Source organism: Spermophilus citellus, assembly GCF_964194105.1.
Source record: "Spermophilus citellus genome assembly, chromosome: 5".
Taxonomy (NCBI): Eukaryota; Metazoa; Chordata; class Mammalia; order Rodentia; family Sciuridae; genus Spermophilus; species Spermophilus citellus.
Window position 1 is genome coordinate 44,958,771 of NC_138186.1, and position 13,671 is coordinate 44,972,441.

At 37.5% G+C, this 13,671-nt stretch overlaps 2 protein-coding genes across 3 annotated transcripts in view; one reads left to right on the forward strand and one right to left on the reverse strand.

Annotated features, from left to right (window-relative positions):
• The window catches only part of LOC308650243 (MHC class I polypeptide-related sequence B-like), a 601,646-nt gene that overhangs the window by 131,198 nt on the left and 456,777 nt on the right, over positions 1-13,671 (forward strand). The gene's annotated exons all lie outside the window — the stretch shown is intronic.
• Positions 1,372-2,904, reverse strand: LOC308650250 (calcineurin subunit B type 1-like). The gene has a single exon (XM_081296257.1). It carries the CDS (start codon positions 2,409-2,411, stop codon positions 1,899-1,901), a length of 513 nt encoding a protein of 170 aa, XP_081152383.1. The 5' UTR covers positions 2,412-2,904; the 3' UTR covers positions 1,372-1,898.

Consider the following 13,671-nt stretch of genomic DNA (forward strand, 5'->3'; position numbering starts at 1 on the left):
TAATGTTTGCACTATTTTTCTATAACGCCAGCCAAGATATGCACAAGCAAGAGAAATAGAAAGCATTTGCTAAAATATTGGTAACAAATAATTATGTACAAAAAATTCACAAAAGACTAGTTCCCCCTTGAAGCAGAGCACATGGCAGTTGACACTGGAACAGATCAAACCACTGGCTGGGATTGTGAGCCACGTACTGATCCAGAGGAAGAAAGTTACATGTAGTGGAGATTTTCAGTTTGAACATTAACATTTCCAAAGTTTGGCAATGTTATCTTTTAAAATTATGCAAATTATGTAAACAAGAGGTACATTTTAAATCGATCTACATGCAAAACTCCATGTCATGCAAGGACACCAAGCACCGGGATTTTTCTCTCACAGACAGAGCCCATGATGTGCAGCACTCAGTTGAAGGAACAGCGATGGCAGGCAGCTGTATTCAATTTAAGATTCATCCACCTTGATTTGACCTGCCTTTTACCACTCATGATTACAAAACCAGTTTTTATAGAAAAACTATATAGGGAAAGACTATTGTCATATAAAGCTACCCAAAATGTTTTTCTTCCAGCCAATAGTACCTTTGCAGAAAAGGGAAGGGATAACATCAAGTGGTGGAACATGATACACTACTTTTATATCACACAAATTTATTAAGTTACCATCCATTACCAATTGTATGGGCAAACAACAAAAAAAAATCATGTGCTCCCTATGCCTTATAAAAAAGCTTATGCAGTATCAATTTAGATAAAATTTTGCTCTTCTGTGGCATATAGATTAGCAAGATTTCTCCCATTTAAATCACAAATGTGTGGGTGTTTAGATACATACATGCACATTAATGTCACCAGTTTCTTAGATTAGCTGCAAGTCTTTTGAAACACAGAAGGGAAACTCATGATTCAAACAGGACTTTAAAGACAAATTATTCATCCATATATAATGAAACAAACATATACCGTAAGCAGTTACATGATTACTTCAGGTTTTCATTAAGTAATGCTAAAGAGAAATCATGAATGCCTCAGATAGCTTCTGGTCTTTATAAAACCACAAATGAAAAATTATGTTTACCCAGGGACATTTAATAGATGTAATGGCTCCTACTCACAAAGTAACAGAAGGAAGCAGCCATAGCGATGTGCAGTCACTATATGAACACAAGAACTAGCTCTTGGCAGCAGCACTGAACTATACTTTCTTCTCAGCCAGAGATGGATTAAACTGCTCAACAATAAGACTTAGTCCCTGGAAATATATTCATAGGTATAAATAAAGTTATAGGCTCCTTTGTTACAAAACTGTAATTAAGGTAAATAATAGGACATTAACAAATGCTTTGTCAATCTCTCAAAGGAGAAAGCACAGGAAAAGAAAAATAGCTGGCCTAACACCGGGCTCAAATTGTACAATCTTCTATCTACATATAAAACTGTGTGAAATAAAAGTAAGGATGTTTTATGTTCTGCTTGGCACTTTTGTACTCTATCGTTTTGTTTCTGAATCAAGTATATTAAATTAAAGCCAACCTACTACATATATAGAAAGCTACATATATCTATATATAAATATTTACATATGTATATATAGATACTTTCTTGTTATAAAAGATGAAGAAAAATAAATTAAAAAGCCAACCCCTTCCCTTTCTCCACCACATGGATATGCTCTTTTCATGTTGCTGTCCTTCAGACTTTAAAGTGCTACACTGAGTTATTGAGAGAAGAGAGTTCAATAACACCTAGTTGGCTTCATGAGGCTCATGTTGGAAATGTGGCTTCACAGAGAAAAATACTTCCATTTAAATACACAGAGAGCATTGCTGGACGTCTTGAGCAGATCTTCAGAGATGGAGAAGAAAGCAAAAGTGTTGGATGGTACTCTTCAGAGAGTCACACATCTACCACCATCTTTTTGTGGATATCTAGGCCACCTACGACAGCACAGAATTCTTCAAAGGATATTCTCCCATCTCCATCCTTATCTGCGTTTATTATGGTTTTGTCTACAATTTGCTGTAACTGTGTGTCTTTCAGATTGTTCCCAACCATCATTTTCAACACCTGGAAGAGTTCCCCATTGGAAATATAGCCATCTTTATCCATGTCATAGATACGGAAAGCAAACCGCAATTTCTGCTCCTTATCTCCTTTGACACTGAACTGAGAGACTCCCTCAATGAATTCTTTAAAGTCTACTTCTCCATTCCCATCTGTGTCAAATATATCTATTACTCGTTGTACTAAAGGATTCTGTTGTAACTCAGGCAGAGACATGAACTCTTCCACACTCAAAGAACCAGAATTGTCCAAATCCAGCTTCTTAAATCTTTTTCCTAGCCTTTTAATTTCATCAGCACCAAAGTGTGAGCACATTTCCAAAGGATAACTTGCCTCATTTCCCATTTTGCTCGGCGGGTCGGCGGCTCACTCGCGGTGAAGAGTCTGCTCCAACGAGCTCCGCAGGAAGCGACGGCGGCAGCGGCCCAGCTGCGGCCCTTGGGACGCCCGGGGAGGGGGTGCAGGCTGGGGGAGGGGAGGCGGCGCCGCGGGGCCAGCGCCGGCCGGGTGACTGGGCACGCGAGAGAGCGGGCAGGGCGGGGGAAAGAAATTAAGGTCGAGATTCAGAGAGCGAGCGCGGGAGGAGAGGCGGCGGGAGGGAAGCGAGGCGGAAAGGCGGAGAGGAGGGGGAAAAGGGGCCGAGAGGGCCGGCGGCTCGGGGACTGCAGCCTTACGCTCGCGCCGGAGCCGTGACGGACTCACTGCAGTGGCTCGCGCTGACCCGCAACCTCAAGGCACGAAAAAGGGGGAGGGCAGGAGAGGGAGGGGAGAGCGGAGCGCAGCAGCGCGCGGGGCGGAGGGCGGGGGCGCGCGGGGCCGGCGGCGAGGGTGGAGCTGCCGCGAGCGCCGCACATCCGGGAACCCGCGCTCCAGACTCAGCGGCTGCAGCCGCGGCACTCTGGCGAGCTCTGGTTGGGGAGTGCGGAGCGCGCGGACCACGTTCCTCAGTTGATTTTTTATCACCAAATAAATCCCTAGGAATGGTATTACTGAGTCAAATTTAGAAACACGTTTTACATTTTCTAATTATGGATGTTCATTTAGTATCAGTTTGGTTCAAATATAGATCAGTTTTACCACAGCACTGGGTATTATATCAGCTTAAGATAGTTTCTTTCTAAACTAATACATACATAAATGAATTTTAATACTGTTTTAGTTTTCAGTTTTGATAGTCATAACTTTCAGACATTCCCCCTATTTATTTAATTATTGGTGTCTTAGGTGAATGGTCTGTTTAGATCTTATTCACATTTTTGACTGGAGCTTTGATGGGATTTTATTTCAGGAGACTTTAAAAATAAGAATAGTCTAATTACAAGAAAAATTGCAGTAAGGAACCAAAAGAACATGGTTATGACCAAAGACTAAAGGAAGACATAAAGGTAGAAAGGGCCAGAGACACATAATAATGGAGGCTGGAGTTCATGAGATAAATCAGTTATCCTTGTGACTGTAGGGTAGCTTTATCTAGTCTTTAAAAGTCCATATTTTCCTCATTTCCAAACTCAGAGCTAGAAAAAAAAAATCTCTCAGAAGGATTTATACCTTTGACTGCTAGGAATTTAAATGTGACTCATTTATTCAAGTTTATGTAGTAAAATGTCAAGAACATAATTAACGATTTGCACTCTCAAATGCATGATAAAGATCTTTTAAGAACTGGGGTTGTGGCTTAGGGGTAGAGCGCTTGCCTAGCATGCATGAGGCACTAGGTTCTATTAAAAATAAGAACAAATAAAATAAAGGTATTGTGTCCATCTACAACTAAAAAGAAAAAAATGTTTTAAAAAAGATCTTCCAGCAGAAATTTGTTTTATTGTATTACTCACTAGTAAGAATAGCCTTTGGCTGGCACCTGGTGATGGCAGCCTCACTGGGCACACGACATTAGCTTTTTCTCTTGAAGTTTTATGACTGCTATTATTTCTAAGGTAGGCTAGTTGTTGGATCTTTTAGTTCATTGACAAGTTTGTGATTAGAAATCAGATAATGAAGTGATACAGACATACTCTGAGTTGTATTAAATATATAATTCAACTTAAGACTTTGCATTCAGGATCCATTTGTATATACATCTAGCAAATATTTACTGGAGAACCTGTTAAATATCATTTATACATGCTTATGTCTCTCCTACTTTAAAAAGCAAAGCAAAAGAAAATGAAAATTCTTAATGATTTTTGGGTCTGCCTGTAACTACACAGTTAAACATATTGAGATAAAGGCCACATTTGCTGCATAAATTCCTCAACATTTTTTAATCCATTATAAACTGATTTTTGCTGTTACCATTGCAATGAATTACCAAGGAAACCCCGACTAATATCTCTAATGAACATAGATGCAAAAATTCTCAATAAAATTCTGGAAATTTAAATACAAAAACGTATCAAAAAGACCACATACCATAATCAAGTGGGTTTCATCCAGGAATGCAAGGTTGGTTCAGCATATGAAAATCAATAAATGTAATTCATCACATCAATAGACTTAAATATACGAATCATATGATCATCTTAATAGACACAGAAAAAGCTTTTGAAAAAACACAGCACCACTTTAGGCTCAAAATTCTAGAAAAACTAAGGATAATAGGAACATATCTCAACATCATAGAGGCTACCTGTGCTAAGGCCCAGGCCAACATCATTCTAAATGGAGAAAAATTGAAGGTATTCCCTGTAAAAACTGAAACAAGACAGGGATGCCCTCTTTCACCGATCTGTATAATACAGTTCTTGAAACACTAGCCAGAGAAATTAGATGAAAGAAATTAAAGGGATACATATAGAAAAAGAACTCAAATTGGCACTATTTGCTGATGATATGATTATATACCTGGAAGAACATAAAACTTCCACAAGAAAACTTCTAGAACTAGTAAATTAATTCAGCAAAGTAGCAGTATATAAAATCAACACCCATAAATCAAAGGCATTTCTGTATATCAGTGACAAATCCTCAGAAAGGGAAATGAGGAAAACTACCCCATTCTCAATAGCCTCAAAAAATAAAATACTTAACAAAAGTGGTGAAAGATCTATATAATGAAAATTACAGAACCCTAAAGAAAGAAATCAAAAAAGACATTAGAAGATGGAAAGATGTTCTATTCTTCAATAGGCAGAATTTATATTATCAAAATGACCATACTGCCAAAAGCACTACACAGATTTAATGCAATTCCGATCAAAATTCCAATGACATTCCTCATATAAATAGAAAAAACAATCATGAAATTCATTTGGGAAAAATAAGAGACCCAGAATAGCTAAAGCAATCCTTATCAGGAAGAGTGAAGCAGGTGGCATCACTATATCATGCCTTAAACTATACTACAGAACAATAGTTACCAAAACAGCACAGTATTGGCTCCAAAACAGACTGGTAAATGAATGGTACAAAATAGAGGACACAGACACTAACCCCAAAAGCTACAAGTATATTAGACAAAGGTGCCAAGAACATGCATTGGAGAAAAGATGGCCTGTTCAACAAATGGTGCTGGGAAAACTGGAAATCCATATGCAACAAAATGAGATTAAACCCCTATCTCTCATCATGAACAAAACTCAAATCGAAATGGATCAAGGACTTAGGAATACAATCAAAGACCCTGTGTCTAATAGAAGAAAAAGTAGGCCTTAGTCTCCATCATGTGGGATAGGCTCCAACTTCCTTAATAAGACTCCTGTGGTGCAAGAATTCAAATCAAGAATCAATAAATGGGATAGATTCAAACTAAAAATTTTCTTCTCAGCAAAAGAAACAATCTGTGAGGTGAATACGGAGCCTGCATGTGGGAGCAAATCTTTACCCCTCACACATCAGATAGAGCACTAAACACTAGGGTACATAAAGAACTCAAAACCTAGACACCAAAAAACACAATAACCCAATCAATAAATGGGCCAAGGACCTTGAGAGACACTTCTTAGAAGATGATGTACAACCACAAACACATGAAAAAATGTTCATCATCACTAGCAATTAGAGAAATGCAAATCAAAAGCACTCTAAGTTTCATCTCACTACAGTCAGAATGGCAGGTATTATGAAGACAAACAATAAGTGTTGGCAAGAATGTAGGGAAAAAAGTACACTCATACATTGCTGTTGGGACTGCAAATTGGTGCGGCCAATATGGAAAGCAGTATGGAGATTTCTTGGAAAATTGGGAATGGAAGCATCATTTGACCCAGCTATCCCACTCCTTGGTCTATATCCAAAGGACTTAAAAATAGCATACTACGGGGACACAGCCACATCAATGTTTATAGCAGCACAATTCACAATAGCTAAATTGTGGAACTGAACTAGATTCCCTTCAATAGTGAATGGATTAAAAATATGACATATATACAAAATGGAATATTACTCAGCAATAAAAGAGAATAAAATCATGGCATTTGCAGGTAAATAGATAACATTGGAGAAGATAATGCTAAGTGATGTTAGTCAATCCCCCCAAAAATAAATGCCAAATGTTTTCTTTGATATAAGGAATCTGATTCATAGTGGAATAGACAAACTCTATATAGGGCAGAGGGGTGGGAGGGGAAGGGAGAGGGCATGGGGTAATTAATGATGGTTGAATGTGATGATCATTATTTTCCAAAGTACATGTATGATGACACAAATTGGTATAAATATACTATGTATACATCAGAGATATGAAAAAATGTGTTCTATATATGTAATAAGAATTGTAATGCATTCCACTATTATATATAAATACAAATAGAACATTATATCATCTATAGGAAAAAGAATGAAATTAGAGAGCATAGTGTTAAACAAAATGAACTAGACCATAAAAGATTGCATGCATGTACTGTATGTTTTCTTTAATATGTGGAAGCTAGTAAAAAAGAGAGATAAAATAAAAGGACCTCATGAAAGCCAAAGGATACTAGTAAGGTAGAAGAAAGGGATCAGAGGAGGGAGCAGGAAAGGGTAAGAGGTAGTATTGGGGAATGAATCTTATCAAATTATGTTATGTATGTGCACACCCCAATATGCAACAATGAAAGTCACTATTAGTTATAGCTAATATGGACCAATAAACAATAAGAAAGTTGAAAAGATTAAAAAAATAAAAACAAACAACAAAACTATAAAAACAAAAACAAACCACAAGTATTCCCGTATACTTCCCTCTGTTCCCCTATGGTGATGGTCAAATGATGGCAACAACTGTCAGAAACATACAGGAGCTGTAATAGTTCCAATTCAGTCTTATTTGTTTAAATCTTTTTAAAAAATTTCGCCTTACACTTTATTTCATTCCCAGGAAGATCTAGAGTTGCACATAAAAATAAATTGGATTTACAAAAGATAGAAGTCTGCTTTGTAAAAGGCTAGTTTCTAAGTGCTTATTCTACTGTGGAGAGGCCTAATCTCAGGGGTATTAGTACACCAGTTCATCTCACATTTCTTTTATTAAATATGTATTGATTTTTGTCTCTTCTAATCACTACTTCTGCACTAATAGTTACTGTACAGGAGGTCACTGTTTATTTAGGTAGTTCCAATATGAACCCATGTAATGAAAACAAGGTATTAAATGATTGAAGAATGGTAAGGATAAATTGTATCTGTTTAGAATGCTGAGATAAGGTAGGATAAAGTGACCAGTACACTGGGATGGCAGTTAAAAAACATAGAGAGTATGAAGTAAAGTCAACAAATTTAGGCAAAAGTGTATACTTGGTGTTTTGGTCTATATCTTATGTTAAACTGAACTATTGCTGAAACCACTACTACTTTCTAACAGAAACCAACTATTACCGTTTTGTGCTCAATTCTACTAGCTGGCTCTTAAATTTTCTTATTCCTTAAGTAAGGTTTAAAAAGAATTGTCATAGGCAGAAAATTCGAAAAGATACTAGCTTACAATGCTTCAGAATGTTACATAATGATATCAAAGTGCTAAGGATGAAAAAATAAGATGGAAAAGCATTACATCCAAAACTGCACCATGGTTCGACTCCAAGTTCATTTCCTCTGAACCTCATATCCTCTGAACTTCTCAAATGTAAGGTGCATTTCATATGACATTGTAGTATTTGAGTAATCATCTTCCTGGTTTTTCCTTTATCTTAGCCCAGGACTTATAATATTAAACAGCACTCTAATCACAGAATGGTGTGATCAAACTTTCCTGGGATATCAATGCTTATCATAGGTTGCTTATTTTACCTTGAAAATACATCTGGGTGAAGAAAAAAGGGAAAGATGCAAGGTGAAGGGAACTGGCAGACACGAGGGCATTAATGTGCAAATGTATTCAGACTGCAATTGAAACACAGGACAGGATTTTGAGGCTGGACACTATTTAAGATGATCTATACCTTTGTCCTCCCCTTCATTAGCATAGATAAGAGACTGTCTTAGGTCATTTTCCTAGGGAATCCTTCCTGATCTCTTAGAACCCCCTCAACATACCATATATATATATTTCCTTTATAGCATTTATCAGATTTGTGATTAGTTATCTGTGCACATCTATGTGAAAAATTTTTTGAATGATGGACTTTGAGCTTTGCTAGAATAAGGGTCCCAAGTCTATCCTGCTCACTGTGGCCCTCCCTGCTTGGCACAAGGTATGTACCTGATACAATATTCATTTATTCACTGATTTCCTGATTGCTTTGTCTTAAACCTTTAGCATGTGAGACCAAAGAGCTTCTTTTGAGGAGAAAGTAGCATGTCACAAGCAGAGAGATGCTGATACATTCATTTTTACTTCACGGTACACCTCCTATTATTTGCCTTTGTTTTGGGTTTTAATAGTGATCCTTCTATTGGCCACTTGACCCAAAGAGTCTCTTTACAGAATGACAGCTCTATCACTCATCTTAGAGGGCAAAAAGAAAAAGAAGAAAAGATAAAAGATAAATAAACTTAAAACTTGAATGATATCAAGTACTTTTAAAATAAATGGTCAAACTCATTTATAGGGAATCAGAATACTTTCAAGAGAAATAGTGGAGGAGTAGAAAAATAGGAAGACTGAGGGAGGAAGTTTACAGAAAGACCAAGTGGATACTTGTGCTTCTACTTGTTTCAGTTACATGGGAATATTAGATGAACTCTAGATAGAGCAAAGGGGAGAGGGGATGGGAGGGGGCATGGGGGTAGGAAAGATGGTGGAATGAGATGGACATCATTACCCTAAGTATATGTATGAAGACATAAATTGAGTAATCATCTTCCTGGTTTTTCCTTTATCATTTTTTCTTTATCATTGCCAATTATCAATTTGTGTACAACCAGAGATACGAAAAACTGTTCTGTATATGTATAATATGAATTATAATGCATTCTGCTGTCATACACAACAAATGAGAATAAAAATAATTTTTAAAAATAGGGCTCATTTTATCTTCATAGGTTTGTAGTAAATTATACACCCCTGTAAAGCAGGAAGGGGAGGTGGAAGACATGGCTTTGAAAGGTGGAATATGAAGACCTATCAAGGCAAATTGCCAAGGCTTCACTGTGACAGAGCCAGTTTAAACACTTCTTGCCATCTGCCAGAGTTATTTGCCTTTATGTTTTGGGTTTTAATGGTATGTGTGGGCTTGCCTCTGGCTTTGGTGGTTACTTGAATTGATAGTACCATTTTCTATATTTGGCTTCATATTTTTATGAAAATATGTATGAAATCTTTTAAGGGTAGGGGCTACAGCTATTAAGAAAATAATATACAGGGATCCCAGCAAAATGTATGTAAAAGTTAATTAAAACAAAACACACAATAACAGCAGCAAAAACAAAAACAAGCCACATTCTATTCATTGAGAACATGAGAACTGCAGAGTCAGGGGGCATCAGTGATTTAGAAGATTACTTGGTTTCTTTACATGTAAAATCAGGGACTGGACTCAATGACCTCATAAGTTGAGCTAGTTTGACTGAACTGTTTTACATGGATTTCCTGATATTATATGCAAAAGATTCCTCCAAACATTCAGAGAGTAGTAATATACATCTGAAAGCCAAATACAGGCTTACACACATAGCAAAAGACAGGTGTGATGGCCCATACCTGGAATCCTAGTGGCTCCGGAGGCTGAAGCAGGAGGATACCAAGTTCAAAGCCAGCCTCAGCAACTCAGTGAGGTACTAAGTTATTGAGTGAGACCCTGTCTCTAAATTAAACACAAAAAGGGCTGGGGATGTGGCTCAGTAGTTGAGTGCCCTTGGATTCACCCCTCATCCCCAGAAAAGAAATAACAAAAGATTTTTGGTTACTGTCAATGTTATTGTTGCTGCTTTATGACTTAGAAAAGATCAACAAGACCTCCTGTGAAAGCATGTGCCAGAACTTCCTACCATATGGGGTACTGGTAACATAATGAGCTTGTCATCTCCTCCAACAACTTGTGGTGAGGCCTTGACAGACAACCTTACTCCTCCACATCTCCCTTTCCAAATCTGGTCTAGCACTGCTGTGCCATTAACATCATAGACCTAGTACAAAAACTAATGGAGACATGGAATAAGCACAGTACAAATGTGTAGCCTCTCAAATATGCCAGAAGACTGTTCTCAAAAGTGATGGAATGCCATCTAGGTACAAATAAAACACAGTGCAATACAAAAGATGTCATGAGAGGTCTGAAAAGGCTTTCCATGCTGGAGGTCAGGTTTGCTGTGTTTTCTACCTCACCCAGAGCAACCACATTACTTTCTATCAGGTTGATTCTCTCAATGAGATTACTGAATGTCTCATTCATAACCTCCAGTGTAAGATGACTCTGTCTGTGGTATGCCACAAGGGCACTGTTTACCTCTTCTGAAGAATTATGAAGGTACAGGATATCCTGGAGTGGAAATAAAGCAAGTTGCAGAATCCAACTACAGATGAAGATTAGGCAAAGTAGAAGAGGAGCACCACCAAATAACCATGGTTATGGAAAGTTACTGAAGTAAACTCCTTTTCCTGGTAGTGACCACCAATTGTCTGTCTCTGCTTTGTCCTTCCCACTCTAAATTGTTCCTAGTTTACTCCTTCTGGAATTGTTTGATCTCAGCTCAACAGGAGGAGAAAGGAATGAGAACTACTTACATAGTTTATTCTCTGGTCCTAGAAAGCAGAGCTTTGAGAATTAATTTCTCAATGTTCACCTCACCTGCTGGCAGGAAAACCTGCTGGGGAATTAACTGAAAGTTCCATTAACCTAATTTGTCAGTACAAAACTACTCTAGAACCAATTACTGAATTGGCTGGTAATAAATAAATAAATAAATAATAGGTAGTGCATTATTTAGTACAAAATTCAATTATTTTTATTGACATCCTATAGAACTGGCTGCTACTTAAAACAGAATGATGACTCTAGGTTCTAAAGGGCATTAAAATTAGGACAAAAATTCTTCTTAGTGAGCTGGGATTGTAGCTCAGCGGTAGAACACTCACCTAGCACATGAGAGGTCCTGGATTTGATCTTCACCACCACATAAAAATAAATAAATAAAATAAAGATACTGTGTCCAGCTACAACTAAAAAATAAATATTTTTTTAAAAAACTTAGAGAAGATTTTCTTCATTCTCTTTAATGTGATTCCCAACTCAATATCCTTTTTTCTTCCCTCTTGCCTTTCATCTTCTGACTTTAGAAAATACCGATTTTCAAGGATATGCTTCCTAACAGTCTCAGAATTTACTGAGGCTTAAAAAAGCCACCACTCTGTATTAATTTGCTATCCATCCATCTAGAGTGATACTTTTATAGTTTTAGGATAATCTGATTATTCTATCTCTTTCAAGATGTGAAAAGGAATTTACTCTACTGATTGATATGCAGGGGGAAAAGCAGAGTGCCCAAGAAGAGACAAGGCATGTTCTGGATCCCAAGATTTCAACATGCATCCCCCTCTGCTTACCTCTCCAGCACGTGAACATTGTTTTGATGTGCCTGCAGAGGCACCATGGAGCTATGCCCAAATTCCAGGCTTCCAACACAGCCCTCTGTGGTCCTTAGATAAAAAGTACTTGTTTCAAATTCTCATTCTGGGTTTTATTATCAATTTCTGATGTAGCTGAAGGTGATGGAATAATTTGGTTGCTTCCGCTAGTCATCTTTGAAAAGTGCCAAATCTATTAACACAAACAGAGGGTAGTGTAGACAATAATTACTAGGTCTACTTAACTTTCTGGGAAAGTCTTGGAACATTCTAGCCTTCCCCTGAGTGCACCCACAAATTAATCTACAGGCATCTCCTAAGAACATATAGTGTGACTAGTCTCATGCTAGGTTCTGAAGCCATCATGGACTTTTGAGGATCTCCAGCAAAAAGCATGGGTTGGAGCAGTAATACACAGATTTCCTCAAGAAAATAAGATCCTCCTAGTCTGCTTTTCAATCTCTTAATGGAATAAATTTTCCTCCCTCATCAACATGCTCCCAGAGAAACTACATAATCACAAGAACATTCCTGTGACCAACTCAGTCTAAAGCTGGGAGGGAGTGCTCATTTCCACTGGATTAAAGGGGTTTGGATATTATCAGCCAGCCACATACCCTCAGACCTCAGGTGTTGAATATAACCACTGATCAGAACATTTTCAGTTGATCAGAACATTTTCCTGTTCCCTCCCCACTGCACTAGTCTCTCTCTGCAGAGACTGAAGTATATATGCTTAAATATGTTTTTCCTATTAGTAGGAAAAACTGACCAGCTTAATCCTTCACAGCTTGTAACTATGACTTAGTATAAATTAGGTCATTAGGAGGATTATTGCTGGCAGCTATGGAACTTTATAAAGAGGCAGACTTATTTACAACAGAATGTAATTGGTGAAAGTAAATTGTTTTTCTTGAAATCTGACAACCCAGGCATTTATCAACCCTGGTTTTATGAGGAAAATAAAGCAACATTAAAGAGAAAGGGAAGTAAAACCAATAGTTCTAGAAAGGAGGAATTTTTCAATTAGGAAAAAGTATTTCAGAAAACGATTAGTTACTTAGAAACATTTTCAAGATAAAAGAACTGCTAAGTGGATGTAGGGTCTATATTATCATAGGTCAGAGAGTTCCTCAGTGGCAGATCCAACTAGAAGTCAACTGTCTAACATCTTGGGTTAGTTCCACTAAATAACAATGATTTTTGTATCTAAAGAAAATGAAAAATCCTTCCTCCTGAGCTCTCTGATACAGCTCTGGTCCCTTTGGTACAAACTGCCCAATTTAAACTCAGAACTCTGAACTTTGTAGAGAGCATATGGGGCAGATCTAGAAATTAGTGGACAGGCTAGAAAACTTGTCTGTACTTTGAATAGTCCTGCTTCCATACATAACTCATCTCCTTAACAACACAGCAAGGGCTATACCATCCTTTTTGGCCCTTCATAAACCTTTCATGAAGCTGTTACCCACTAAGTGATCAATTTAGGTCTCTGAATGACTGCAGGCATATGCAGCACCATTAGGAGACCCAGACACATTTGAAAACAATTCCTGGACACTGAATAAAAGGGTTTAATTCCACCTCAGCTATTTGTTGTGGCATAACAGTCATCCCCAAACTTTGTAGCTTAAAATAATAATGAAGAACAACTTATTACATCTTGCAATTCTGTGCCTATGCTTA

Excerpts from the sequence above, each read along its gene's own strand:
- LOC308650250 (XM_081296257.1), bottom strand. The coding sequence starts at position 2,411 with ATGGGAAATGAGGCAAGTTATCCTTTGGAAATGTGCTCACACTTTGGT.